The sequence below is a fragment of the Diadema setosum genome, chromosome 10 (assembly GCF_964275005.1).
Source record: "Diadema setosum chromosome 10, eeDiaSeto1, whole genome shotgun sequence".
Classification (NCBI taxonomy): Eukaryota; Metazoa; Echinodermata; class Echinoidea; order Diadematoida; family Diadematidae; genus Diadema; species Diadema setosum.
The window spans coordinates 8,233,764-8,247,639 of record NC_092694.1 but is presented as its reverse complement, the minus strand read 5'-3'; the positions used below and the strand labels follow the sequence as shown (position 1 = coordinate 8,247,639).

The following is a 13,876-nucleotide window of genomic DNA, read 5'->3' as shown; positions in this document are numbered from 1 at the left end:
TCACCTCAACTTACGGGAACTCAACAGGTGGCTTGTTCTATCTCGGCATCTTATTTTTAGTATACCATGGGGTGTACAATGGAACAATCGTTGTTATTATTGTTGATATTGTTGTGATTGTCCTTGGTGTAACACATTATGAATCTTCCAGTCGTTCGTAATATTCTCTATGAATATCATCATGTCACCACGAGGGGCAGAGTTTCTGAATCAGACGTCTTGTTAACGATTAAAGCGATATTAAAATCCTTCACAGGTATGCTTTCGTAACCCGAGGAGGTGTAGTTTATGGTCGTCTGTATTTTGATAGGCGAGAATCGATTTGTTTGTTTGTTTGTTTGTTTGTTTGTTTGTGTGTGTGTGTGTGTGTGTGTGTGCGTGTGTGTTTTGTGCGACGTTGTCAGTATCAGCCATGGTGTATATAACAAAAGATGTGTTCTTTCCTCTGGTAATAAATACCATCGACATTGTTCTCCTCGTCTGGTATACGTCTGTCGGAATACAAGTCATTATTCTATAATAATTTTCTAAAGTATAGACGACTTAACTCAACTGGTCAAGCCCTATTTGGAGTGACGTCATTCCAGGTCATTCAAGAATATTAAGACAGAGCTTTCACATCGAACGCAAAAATCAAACAAACAAAACCATCCCTACTGGAAAGAACACAGTGTCCCGCAGTGTGTTCACAGTGTGGTCACATAGTCGGCTATGCGGAAACGCTCGAATTATACAGTGTTGAAATGATTTCACACTGTAGTTTGGATTTCACAGAGTGTTCATAATTATGGTAATGTTCTGTGCCACACTGTGTATTGATGATTCACAATGTGTTCATATTGTTAAAATGCTCAAATTTAACAGTGTGAAGAGATTTCACACTGTGTTCACAATGTGTTTACATTGTGTTTACATTGTGTTCACATTGTATTCACACTGTGTTTCTCACACTGTGGGACACTGTGTTCTTTCCAGCAGGGATACCAGAAACAAAGAAACGAAACAAAAACAAAAAAGACACACAAGCTTAGAAATGGTAATTCTGTGTTTATGTCGGGTAACCTTTTATGGTCAATTAAAGGGAATGGTAGTTTTTACATTCCACAAATATTTTAACTTTCTCTCTGGTGATCGGGCAAACTTGTACATAACAATATTACATTTAGTTTACGGGGGTGTTAACTTGATACAAACCCTACTCGTAAATTAATAGGCACATCGTATAAGGATAATACCTTGTAGTGCGTAGCACGCGAGTATTTTGACATCTTAATTGCACTTTTCTTTTTTTCGAAAGCTCTTTCAGTAATACGGTGCACTCGATGTTGCGATGATGAAAACCTTTTCAAAGTTCCTTCGGATTGCACTTAATAGTCATAGTGCATTGGTCGTATAAGCCAGTTCGGGGTTAGCTCATGGGCACATTGATACGAATGACCCTTTTTTCTCAGTCGGTTAGCAGCACTTCACTCGTTTTCAGAGCGACATAATGCGTAAGCTTTATGCAACCATATATGGGATTCATCAATCCTGTTGAAGCTGAGGATGAACTTGCGTAGATCAGATGACTAGAATGACCCTTCAATTAACACTTGAGGAAGCATTTCATCATATTCATTGAATGTATTAACAATTCCTTTCTATTGATATTGCCAAATACCACTTTTGCTGTCAGGAGGATGTGCTGGCAAGCAGCATTCATAAGGATAACATGAGTAATCATTACATCACAGATGCCTATCTCAGTGAAATTAAAAACCAACATGCATTTTGGTACGAATGACCTTTTTTGTGCTCATGCGCAATGTGGAACTACGAACTGGATTATTCGGCAAATTATGAGGTCACATTGTTAAAATTTTGTATAATGAGACAGCTACTTGTAATCTACTTGAAAGAGAGAGAGAGAGAGAGAGAGAGGAGAGAGAGAGAGAGAGGGAGGGGGAGAATGAACCCCACCCCACACTTATTGTTCCCTATAGGTTCATCCTCATTAAAGTATGGTGAACGAGAAAAAAAGGACGATATTCATAAACAAGGTGAATTATACATTTCTGGAAAGCTTAAGTCTCTAGGAATATGAATAATAAACTTTCAGAAGGTAAAAACGTCTCCAGAACGACGGAGAGATGGTGTTTTGAGACCCTTTTTAGACCACCAGAACCCGATCTGACGGCGAAATTGTGGCGACCAAAATCATGACGTCACGAAATGTGCGCTGTGCTACCACTCTATCCACACAGTGGGCTCCGTCTATGGAGGGCCGTTGCGGACGTGGTTCGTTTAGGGCATACGTATGGAGAGGCAGTGTGCCCGTTTCCATGTATGCCCCTAACGAGTTGTGTCCGCAGCGGCCTTCCATATCGGTCGCCTCTCCCTCTCTTCCTCTACCACTCCGACTTTGCCCCTGTCACTATCAGTGTCATTGTCACTGTCAACACTCAATTCACTCTCGATGTCAAACTCAAAGTCTTTCCATACAATATAAGGTAAAAATGGGTCTTTTTAATGTCTCAGCCGAAAAAGCAGAGGCGACTAAAGACAGGCCAGAAATTGCATTCGCTCACCAAGAAATACGTGCTTTATGAATGGCGGCCTCGATGTCCCGCTGCACTCGTAAAGGGTTTTGTTCATTTCGTGACGTCATTATTTTAGGGCTCGAAAAAGACGGCTGTTCCGGAGTGAATATCGGTGAAGCAAATCAGTCAGTTTTAACTCGCGAATTCTCACTGGCGCAAAGATCTTTTAATAAGTCACACTAAAAATCTGTTTTAGGATACATTTTCCTCTGCTTTGACACCTTCTTTTATTTGATTTTCTTGATTTTAATGTCTCGTTCACCATACTTTAAACGTTGAAGTACGCTGATCCAATATAGCCGCCTGTGTAGTCGTAGGTTTGGATCTGCACCTCGTTTCCCTCCAGGTCAAACCTGCAGAGCGAGTTGGGCTGTGACACGAAGCAGACTGAGTACAGGGCCAACTCGAACTCGGGGCTGACGCCGAGCATGATGGACGACAGGGTCTTCACGTAGCCGTCGACGCTGAACTGGAGCAGGATTTGGTTTGGCTGAAAATTGAAAAACAAAACGGGAGAAACAGAAAAAAAAACACCCACAATTACAACATCCAATGCACAACCCTATCTAATACTTTCCACAACAAACATGATATGCACATTGGCACACGAACACGGCGGAAGCAATCATAGTCGCAGTTTACACACACTTAAGTGACCCTCCTCCCTAAATCAACTACAGTGCCTCCAGTATTTCTTAAACGAACGACTCTGGAATATATTACAAATCAACCTCATTCTTATTTCTCAGACCGATCGGACAGATCATTCTGAACTTGTTGAATCTAGATGAAATAGGTACTCATATTACCCCTTTCCATCCCTCTGTATTGTAGGTATCCCTGTTTCTATTTACGTTAAAATAAAGCAAAAAACAAAGTGAGGGTAAAAACAGATGAATGTTGAATGTTTCCCTTTTCAATCTTGAAGTTGTCTGAACGACAAAACACATCACTGAGACTCTTGTTTCGCCGTTTTTGACACACTGTCTGTGGACACAGACTATGATAGAGGCTTCAACATACAGCGTGCAGACATTAATCCGTTGCTTCCGAGGTAACACAACCCCCGACAGAGTTATTACAAGATTCAATAGGTTCCTGTAAGCAAAGAATACAAGAACAGTTTTCAGAAAACTTTCGATCTAGCTTACGTTAGCCTCCCTGACGTAGCCGTAGTAGTTGAGCCTGCCGTCCTGTTCCAAGTAGTAGAACTGGAGCCAGTTGTGAAAGCCACTGACTGCGCTATTCTTCACCTCACCAACGAAGGTGTGTTCGAAGGCCGAGGAGTCGAGACGATTGGACGACCGTGAGTACAGGGTGAACCACACGTTGTTCACGAAATCACGAAATCCTTCTAATGAGCTGAAGTAACCTGTAGTAGAAGCAAAAAATCGTGAACCTGCTTATTACAGAGTTCAATCTTTGCGTTATAGACTTTTATTTTCGTTTTTAAAGAAATTATCGTCACCATCGTCGACATTGATAGGAAGCTTTAGATTTGCGACGCAGACGTTTGCGACGACTTTCTCCTCTCGATATCCCTGACGCAACCTGTAAAAAACAAAATGGCGTCACCATATTATGATCGGAGCACCGAGTAGCTCTCTGCGTCGTGAATTGAGCAGACGTAAAAGTAGCCCAGAACGCGTAGTGAAATTCAGACGACGCGAGCTATTATAATATAGTTTTTGAGCATGCTCGTAACAAGCTTTTCCACTGAACGTCTGCGTCGTGAAAATTTAAAGCTCCATATTAGCATTTACTACATGTAGTATCTGATCAAGACCCAAAACGAATAGTGAGCACATTAATACAGGCTCGACTATTAATACTGTCCATGTGATACCAATAGCTTGTGTCAGCCAAACCATTGAACTATATATACCAATCAGTTCAATGACCAAAAACTCGAATAATATTGTCAAATGCGCCGAGACGATGTGGAACCATTTTTCGAAGACGTCCGAAGACGCAGACGAGGAAGGATAATCTTGTTTGCTGTTTTCGGTTAAATTTTATCGTGTTTTTTTTTTTTTTTTTGGCGGACTTTAACTCAGCCTTTTCCATTTTTTTCTCGATTGCATGATGATAAAGGAACTTATCACTAAAAAGATTACGTCATCAGCTTTCAGCTGCGCGGAGCCTCGCCTAAGCAGAGCACGCACGTTAGTGTGCGTATGCAAGTCTCAAATACACCCAGCTTGAGCTCCCAAGTTCGTTGATCCTATCTGAAAAAAAAAAATCCTTCAAAATTCATAAAAAATTCCCAGATCACTATCAAACTTAAATCATTTGTTCCTTGTGTCATTATTGACTTTTCCTACAAGTTTAATGCAAATCTTTTCACAACTTTTGGACTTATTTTGCAATTGAAACAGACAAACAAGCGAACAAAGACCGATGAAAACATAACCTGATGCCTTGCCGGAAGCAAAAGGGTTCCTCAAGGGTTCCTCAAGGGTTCCCCTGGGACTCACCTTTGGCCTGGAGGAGACTGTAGGTTCTCTGCATGACGGTGGTTGCCATGATATCGTCCAGAAATGCCTCCATCTCTCTCCCCTCGGCGCTTGACACCGACTCGGCCGTGCCGGTCTTCAGCACGTAGTTGTCGAGGAGATCCTGAAATGCGTCGAAGGTCCCACCGAGTCGCCACGTGTTCACGGATGTGAAAAAGCTGTCAAGAACCAATGACAGGGTGAAGTTTCTGAGGAATTGCTGAACGCCACCGCAAGTTCTACAGGTTTACGTTCATGGCAATTCTGCTAGTTCCCTTGTGGTCTTAATAGAATGTCATTTTGTCAAAGCATCAAGCTCTCACCACAGAAAACGAAAGGAAAGAAAAGGAAGATACATGTACATGTTGACATTTGATCACACAAGACACTAGCTGGTTGATTGATGTACGAGAGGGATGACGTCTTTGAGTGTTAAATCGCTGGTGATAACTATAGATGGATAACAATTTACCAATTAGTCATTGAAATTCATTAGAGATCTGAACATATAGGTCATAAATCAAATATCAAAATCATTGATTCGAAATCTAAATGCTCAATCCTTTCTTACTTGCTTGAACTGCGGTCAACTTTTTCGCCATAGTTAGAGAGCTTGGTCTGAAGGTTAATTTCATACTGGCTGCTGCTCAGACGGTTGGCGTCGTTGTCCCACAGTTCCTGAGCAAGTTCAGACAGTTCTGACCGCGAGATGCTTTGCGCTCCTTGGGATTGGGGATGAAGGTATTAAAACAAAACTTGATAAACTGACCCCGTGTTACAAATTTGCAGAATCAAGCACATTAGAACAATCATAAAAAGGATGACAGGATATCTGAAAACAACGCGCTAAAGAATCAACTTTAACATACACACGGTTGTCAGCGACAGTCCCAGACAAACCCAAGCTCGCAGGATCCATATCCCAAGAACTTCCAGTGGGGTAGGAGCGCACATTTCCCTAATTCGAAAATGCAGGTCTGTAATATGGCCATATAACATGCAGAATATACCCTTTTGTGATGCACATTTCAGAACAACCAGGGAGCAATCATCGAGAAAAAATAATCGTGTGTTCCATCCATCTCGATGAGCCAGAATTCTCAAATCAGCAAAGCTTTTATTTTCTCTTGGCACAACAGAAAGAATTAAAGTTTCCAGGGAGTCTCCTGCTGCAGCATCAAGGAATATGGTAGCTCTTATCCAGCCGGCTCCTTACAACAGTTGCTAAGGGTGTCAGTAGGCTACGCTGAAAGCATACTACCGTCAATTCTATAACTTATGTCCAATGTTCTCCGTTGCTTTCATTGAACACTATAGGACAATTTTCACAAGTGGGAAAATACCCAAGCTGACCACGACAGAGCAAACATTGTTTGACATCAGTGTTCGATGCTGCAGCTGAATAATCCCATCTTTGGTAACCATCGGTTCTGCAGCAACATCAGCAACATCTGTGGTTTCATAGTGATGACTTTGAGAGGTTCAACCGGTCTCGGAGTCCAAGAATATATTCCATAATGGCCTTGTTACTTTATCGCCGTCAGAATAATAAAGAAAAGTTATGAATACATTTGTAGATATCCTGTACTTATGGTAAATTGTGAGATCGGTGAAATGCGAAATATCTTGTCTCATCACTAACAGAACATGACTAATACAATAGCTATAGTCGCTTGGCCAAATTAAAACATAATATAGGCCTATATCTATTTCTTTATCCAGACGTCACACTCTCCCGAAATTGAGCCAAGATAGACACACAGTAATAGAAACGTTTAAATTCGGCTCTCATCGTAACATTGGACCACTCGGGAGAGCATCTTAAAATGACTGCAAATGGAGTTTCTCCTGCTCTACAGCAGCAACTTCGTAAGGGTGGTAAAATTTTCGGGTAGCCATTGTTTCCTTCGTGCGTCCTTCACTTCTAATTATAGAATCACCATCTTCATGTAGCCGTTGTGTGTGATTTGGGTGCCATTATGTGATCTTCTATGTAGGCTTCGTAACTTGCATCGGCTGTTGTTTGGCTTTTGACCATGTTTGGAGCCAGTTTTGCACGAAATTGAAAAGTCGATATCTCTATACAATATTGTGTCAATTTTGGGACCGAGTGACGCCACCATTGAGAAGCAGGTAGTGTCGATTCAGACAGAAAGGTCTGGATGGGTCAATCCCAAGTGTTTTGAGATTGTAACCCTGTAACACTGTTACACTTGTAAGTAACACTTGTAACACTTGTAACACTTGTTACACTGTAACACTATAACACTTGTAACACATTAGTTGGCAGTGTCTTAATTTGTAATTTGTATATTTTGTTAGTATTTGAAAAAAAAAAGTTGTTTATAATGATGAATTTTTATTGTGTACGAATTCATTTCTCTTTTTTTTTTTGTTACGATTATGATGATATCAGGTGGGAAGTAAAAATCCGTCTCACCCTTACAAAGGCTGTAGTAGTTGGCGCAGCAGTCGTTGTACCGTTCACAGTACGAATTGCACTGGCAGTCATAGTTTGAGTTGTTATCCCCACATCTTCCAGAGCACGAGTCAGCAGCATCTATAAAGTATCAAGATACATCATTGGATTAGAAGGAGACGTCGATAACAGACAACACTTAAACACAATTCCTTGAGTCGGAAAATAAAAACAATTGCAATCAAATTCGGCAGGTTTTCTTTCATTGGCTAGGCTTTAGACGTATCACTACATCAGATCATCAAAGGAGTTCGGAAAAGTGTCGAGCGGAGTAGGTTAAAAAAAAAAAAAACGCTCTGGAAGGCTGACCTTCTGACTTCATGGGTCACCGGAAGTAATGATTATGTTTAGAAATATGCTCATCCTCACATCATTAGTGTTGAAGACTTACCGGAATCCTTACTGATGCGTTTGTGGTCCTTGGATATTAAAGAAGTTTTTGCCCGGTTCCACGACATTTGCCCCTGCGACATTTGCTTCCTTGAAATATCTGCACGCTAGGCCAAACATAAATTCAACCCACAAACATAATCATTTAAACCCTATAATCCTAATCCTCACACCAAAACTAAACCTAAAACCCTATCGCGACCCTATCCCGAATCCCAAGTCGTTGAAGAAAGTAAGTCCGGAGCAACTGTCGTAGGAGCAAAAATAATGCCTTGGCACCATTTTGCCTACAATGTCTCCTCTTGACCTAGCAGCTGTATAAGATAGCTGCATGCCAGTATGTTCTAGGTTAGTAATAATATCAGGGCTCTCTGGGAGAGGCTACGGGGTATTAACACTGAAGATTCTCAATGAAATAAAATCATTACCACTTCTTTTGTTTCACCATGACAGATAAAATCACAAGTAGGAATACATACACGTCCGAGATACAACGACTAACAGAGAGCACACAGCTATGCCGATGGAAAGCTTCATGATTGTACAAGTGAATGAACGGTCGGCGACGGAGAGAGTGCAGGTTGTACTTGCAAAGGCGCCAGAATATCGTCTGCCGGTCCTCTGCTATTACTGACGGCTTATAAACTAGCTTCCTATCATCCTAAGACGTGAATTAATATGATCTATTTGCTAGCCATTATGAGGTGAACATGATATACGTTGCGACAAAGGCAGACACGAGTGGATTATTCGTATTACGTAATCGTGTAATAATGTCTATCCCAAGCCTATTAGCTTTTATTTATTTTTCCTCCTCAAGATTGACACGCAGGTCTACAGATCTATTAATAGTTCGTCATCATTTTATCTTCTGCGCCATATCTTGTGAACACCTGTACTGAAGGAAATTGAAGGGATAATAATTATAGTTTCGGTTGAGATGGGGGTTCACGTTTTAACCTTTGCGAGATTATCAGAAACATTTTGTATAAAAACGTTAAAGAGTTTACGATTCTAAGGGAAAATCAAAGTTTATTTGATGAAAATCAGTTTGAAATGGTTTAGATATCCAAAAACAAAGCAAACCAAAGTGTTAATTTGTTAATAGTGAAAGATGGGTTCCACCTTTTATTAGGACCTCTTTATTCTTGGATATCTCAGCAACTTCAAAATCGATTTTCGTCAAATAAACTTTTCATTTCTCTTAGAATCGTATACTATGCTCTCTAATATGTCGTATGACTGGTTTATAATCCTGTCACAAAAATTTAAAACCTGAACCTCCATTTCAACCAAAACTATATAATGATACCATCCCATTAACCAATTCCTTGCGGGAACCAGATTGTGATATTCAAACTCTGTGGAATCCCAAAGGCAAGGAGGAGGTTCTGTAGTCTGAAGAAGATGGATGCATTCAATCATGATCACTGAAAATAGAAACAAAATTTCATCTTCCTTGTTCTGCACATTAGTCTCAGAATTTCCCAATTCTTTCGTTATGTCAATTATTCTAGTAGACACACACTTTCATCGACTTAAATCGAAATTATCACCCCCCCCCCCACATCTCCCTCACCATACACTCAATTATCTTGTCATTCAAATCTACACGGTTTCGGTGTTGTTGTTTTTTTCTTTCTCTTTGGATGTTAGTTATCACACAGACGGAAATGTAAATTCGTAAAATATTATGATTGAGAGAATAAGTGCGTTAGTTTAAAGGGATGGCACAGTATTGGTGGCAATGAGAATTGGGCTTTTAAGGTTTTGCGAGATACCAAGAAAACACTTATGAAATAGTAAAGGGCATACCATTTTTTAGAGAAATTCAAAGTTTATTTGATGGAAATCGAGTTTGGAATGACTGAAACATCCAAAAACAAAGTAAAACAGCGATCGTATTAAAATGTGGGTCCCACACTTTATTAGAATCGCTCTGTTTTGGATATCTCAGCCATTTCAAAACCAATTTTCATCAAATAAACGTTGAATTCCTCAAAGAATTACATACTCTTTCACATTTCATGAGATGTTTCTCATTATCTCACCAAAAAATGTTAGAAACCTGAAATAAGGTCTTAACCAAAACTATACAATCCCTTTAAGTCTGTGAAGGATGCATGTGATCAGATTGTGATGGCTGAAATGACCATGCGCAAAGGAGATTTCAAGATATTTATAGAGAAGAGGAGGATGAAGTTCATGATTTTTTTACCAACATTTTTCCCCCTAAACCTGTCATGATGTAGATTTACATTTTGACAGCGAAATATACGACTACTATTAACAATGATTAACGTGAAGATCATACGGAATATAGCGAGATAGAACTTTGCTACTATTTGTAAGTTCTTCTCTTGTTTGTTTGTTTTTTTCTTTTTTTTTGAGAAATACTTAGTGTGTTTGGACCTATTTTACGTGGTCGCTATGGAATAAAATGAAATTTTGGATGATTTTAAATTAAAAGAAAAAATCCAGCCAAATACACACAAATATACAAATGACACAAAGGCAAAATCTGATAGGTTAGATAGGATATAAATTGTAAAACATTGCTGCACAGGAAAACAGAAAATAAGGTACACACGTGTTATACAGATAATGATTGGAATACAATAAACCAATATGTCTTCGTCCGCAGCTCGGCCTATAAGCAAGTACGCATGTATATGTCAGTACGTATTTAGGTCTGTGTATGTATGTATCTATTGTCGTCTCATCTCCCTGGTATGGGTGTATTTTTGCATGTATAAATATTGTTCGTAGGGCCTTCGTATATATTAACAGTTTGGCCGCAAAACGAGTTACTCCATTCTTGTCGTGCTTGCTATTAAAGTTGAGATATTTGCTGCGAGGAAAGCTGCCAAAAACAAACAAACAAACAAACAACCCCAAACAAACAAAGAAACCAAGAAGAAAATATGGAATCATCATAACTTCAAGTACATCACTTGTTATGTTACATGTGAGATATCACTGAAACGTTTTATTTTGCTATATCTGATGACAGACTTTACTTTTGCGCCATCTGATTACGGACTTTACTTTAATGTTTAAAAGTGGCGCTTAACTAGTTTTGTAATCATACTCGTCATGTTATATCTATATGTATGCATGCATAGTACAATGCCCTACCTATCACGTTTCATTACTGTATGATAAGCATGTGCCGTGTATGCATGCGTGCACGTTTTCATTATCTAGACCCAGGATGTCAACATTAGACCCTAATAAAAGACTACCTAAAGAGATTTGGGCCTCCACTGTGCTGACATGTGATTCTCACAAATCCGTCCTAAGTATGACATCTTTCCCTCCTCCTTGCTTGGAGGGAAACGTAACAGATGTTCTCTTATCAGTATCCAACGGTGTTTGTTTGAATTATACAAGTGTAAAGATGGGTCCATGGCCATTGAAGGAGCATTATAGAGCACGTAGGTCCTACAACTCCGAATCATCGTACTGAGAAGGGCACAAGATTGGGCTTGCAACTATATAAAAAAAAACAAAAAAACAAAAAACCAAAACAAAATCGACATTTTGGGATTATTTTATTTTTACCAATAAAAGAGATATTTTATACAAATCATCACGTGTAATGTTTCGTCATCGTGTATAACGTGTATAATACCTATCAATGTCCGTGCTTGAATTAGGTTTGTTGGTTCTAACGCGCTTTTATGCACCTTATAGGATAATGACTTTTTTCTCTGTCATTGCTGCTGCTAAAATAATTAGTAACTCTTATTTGAATCTCTGCCATTAAAGGGGATGGCTAGTAACTGATCAGTGGGAATGCTGGGGATGATTGTTCCAATCCTTGTGGGATTCATTTAAGAGTACATTATATATCTATTGTTGTGTGGAAATTGTTTGCTTCAGAATGGTCTCATATTCAAGTAATGCAGTGTAATGTGCAGTGTAATGTTTCCAGGTTAGCATACCTGTACAGTGACTGGGCATTTAACTGCTCATTACTTGAATATGAGACCGTTCTGAAGCAAATAATTTCCACACAACAATAGATATATAATGTACTCTTAAATGAATCCCACAAGAATTGGAACAATCATCCCCAAACATTCCCATTGATTCCCACTGATCAGTTACTAGCCATTCCCTTTAAAACCATTTGGAATCATTTGAGTGTGGCACATTTCGGACAGAAAACCAAAGTTTTAGGCTCTTTCAACTTGTACTGCTGATACAAGTCACTTGAAGCATAATAATTGTTATCTAAATTTATTGCAGGCTCCTAAAACACTAGTCTTTTGTTTGTTAGCTTTGTTCTTGTAAATAACACAATCCGAAGTATGGCCTACTTTCAAAGAAACGCAGGACTAAAAATACTCAACTGACAGTCAGGACCGCGACCTGATGTGATAGAGCGCCATCTGATGGTGGGAAATGAAAACGTGACATGTATCGAAAGATTGCGATGAGAAACTGGCTGGTATTGGATTAATTTTTGTATGAAAAAGAAAATCCATCCAGAAAACAAAACAAATCAAAATTTTTGATGTCATCACATTCATAAAACCTAGAGAGTGAGCCAAACATAGCGACAGTGTTGTGTTTTTATTCCATGAGTGAGGGTTCATGGATCAATTAACTCTTTATGTACCATGGATGTAAACCCCCTGTGTGCCACATCATTCTGCGACAGCAACGTATAGTTATGCTTCGGGAAAATACTCTTCTTTTTTTTTTTCAATTCTTGTAACATTTTGTAATTTTCGTTAGCAAGAACATGTTATTGTAATGAGCAAAGAAAAATAGTTGTAGAGAAGATGACATATAAATTGTATGACAAATCTATGATTATTTTTTGTTTCTTTCACGTGACCAATACCTACATTATTGCAGAGGCATGACTGTTGCACAGTGCCCGAAAGAAAATTTAGAATTTACTCGCAAATCCGGGGGTCACCACTTTAGTCTATCACCACATGAAATGCAACTACATTTGTATTGACCGATTCTGTGACGCGTTATGTGTATTTTTGGCATGGGCAGCGCCATTACTGCGGTGTCTCAGCCGACCCCCCCTTCTCTCTCCCCACCCCTCTCACGCGCGCTTAATGAGAAACTGATGCATGGTTGTTTTAGCCAATGGGCGTCTCGTACTGACTGCGCGAATGCTTGCTTAGTGCGCGAACCTTTGTTACAAGTGCGCGATAAACATGTTGCCCGTGGGGTGGGGGAGAGCAGGGGGGGTCGGCTGAGACACCGCAATTTGAGCTCATGGCTGCGCCCATTGCCATAAAATGTCTGCTGCCCTCAACGAACCCGAATCGGTCAATACATGACTGTAGACTGTGGACAAGACAGGAATCGTGGGAAGTGTTTTCATTGTATTGTGGCATTTGGCGATCTATCGATCGGTTTGGGCGGGTTTGTGCGTTTGAACAAAATATTATGTGAAGAGGGCACGCCGTCAACCGAGTCGGGCGTGCGAACGTAGCAGATAAAGAGTTAATCTCTAGCTCTAATCGTTCACTATGTAAGCATTGGTGGTTCAGTGGTAGAATGCTCGCCTGCCACGCGGGCGACCCGGGTTCGATTCCCGGCCAATGCAAACTGTTTTGCTCCTATATACTCCAACTGTTATTTATTTGTTCTTTCCGTTTTATGCTAAATATGTAGGCTATATTTCGATAACTCAATTCAATAATTCAATTCAATTTATTATTTCATTCTCTTTTTCCTGCAGAATATAACACAGAATAAATCAGGAATTATCATAGGCATACATTCGACTGTGCAAAGGATAAACGATAATTATTTATAACGATAAGTAATGATTTTTATACCTTAACCCTGGTGTTAGACGTTAAGTGATTTAATCAGCATACACAGATATAACGGATGCTACCATTTTGATCACTAGGGTCTACTTGTTGTACGAACTTTCATAAAAACTTATGATC

At 39.6% G+C, this 13,876-nt stretch overlaps 1 protein-coding gene and 1 non-coding gene across 2 annotated transcripts; one reads left to right on the top strand and one right to left on the bottom strand.

The window, feature by feature from the left end:
* Nucleotides 1–2,847: 2,847 nt before the first annotated feature.
* Nucleotides 2,848–8,011, bottom strand: LOC140233712 (uridylate-specific endoribonuclease-like). Its single transcript, XM_072313811.1, has 6 exons — nucleotides 7,945–8,011; nucleotides 7,515–7,634; nucleotides 5,646–5,796; nucleotides 5,057–5,253; nucleotides 3,731–3,951; nucleotides 2,848–3,069 (listed from the first exon to the last, which is right to left on the bottom strand). The coding sequence occupies exons 1-6, from the start codon at nucleotides 8,009–8,011 to the stop codon at nucleotides 2,848–2,850; spliced, it is 978 nt and encodes a 325-aa protein (XP_072169912.1).
* A 5,442-nt stretch (nucleotides 8,012–13,453) lies between these two features.
* Trnag-gcc (transfer RNA glycine (anticodon GCC)) lies at nucleotides 13,454–13,524 on the top strand. Its single transcript has one exon. It is a non-coding gene; the product is annotated as a tRNA-Gly (tRNA).
* Nucleotides 13,525–13,876: the final 352 nt, after the last annotated feature.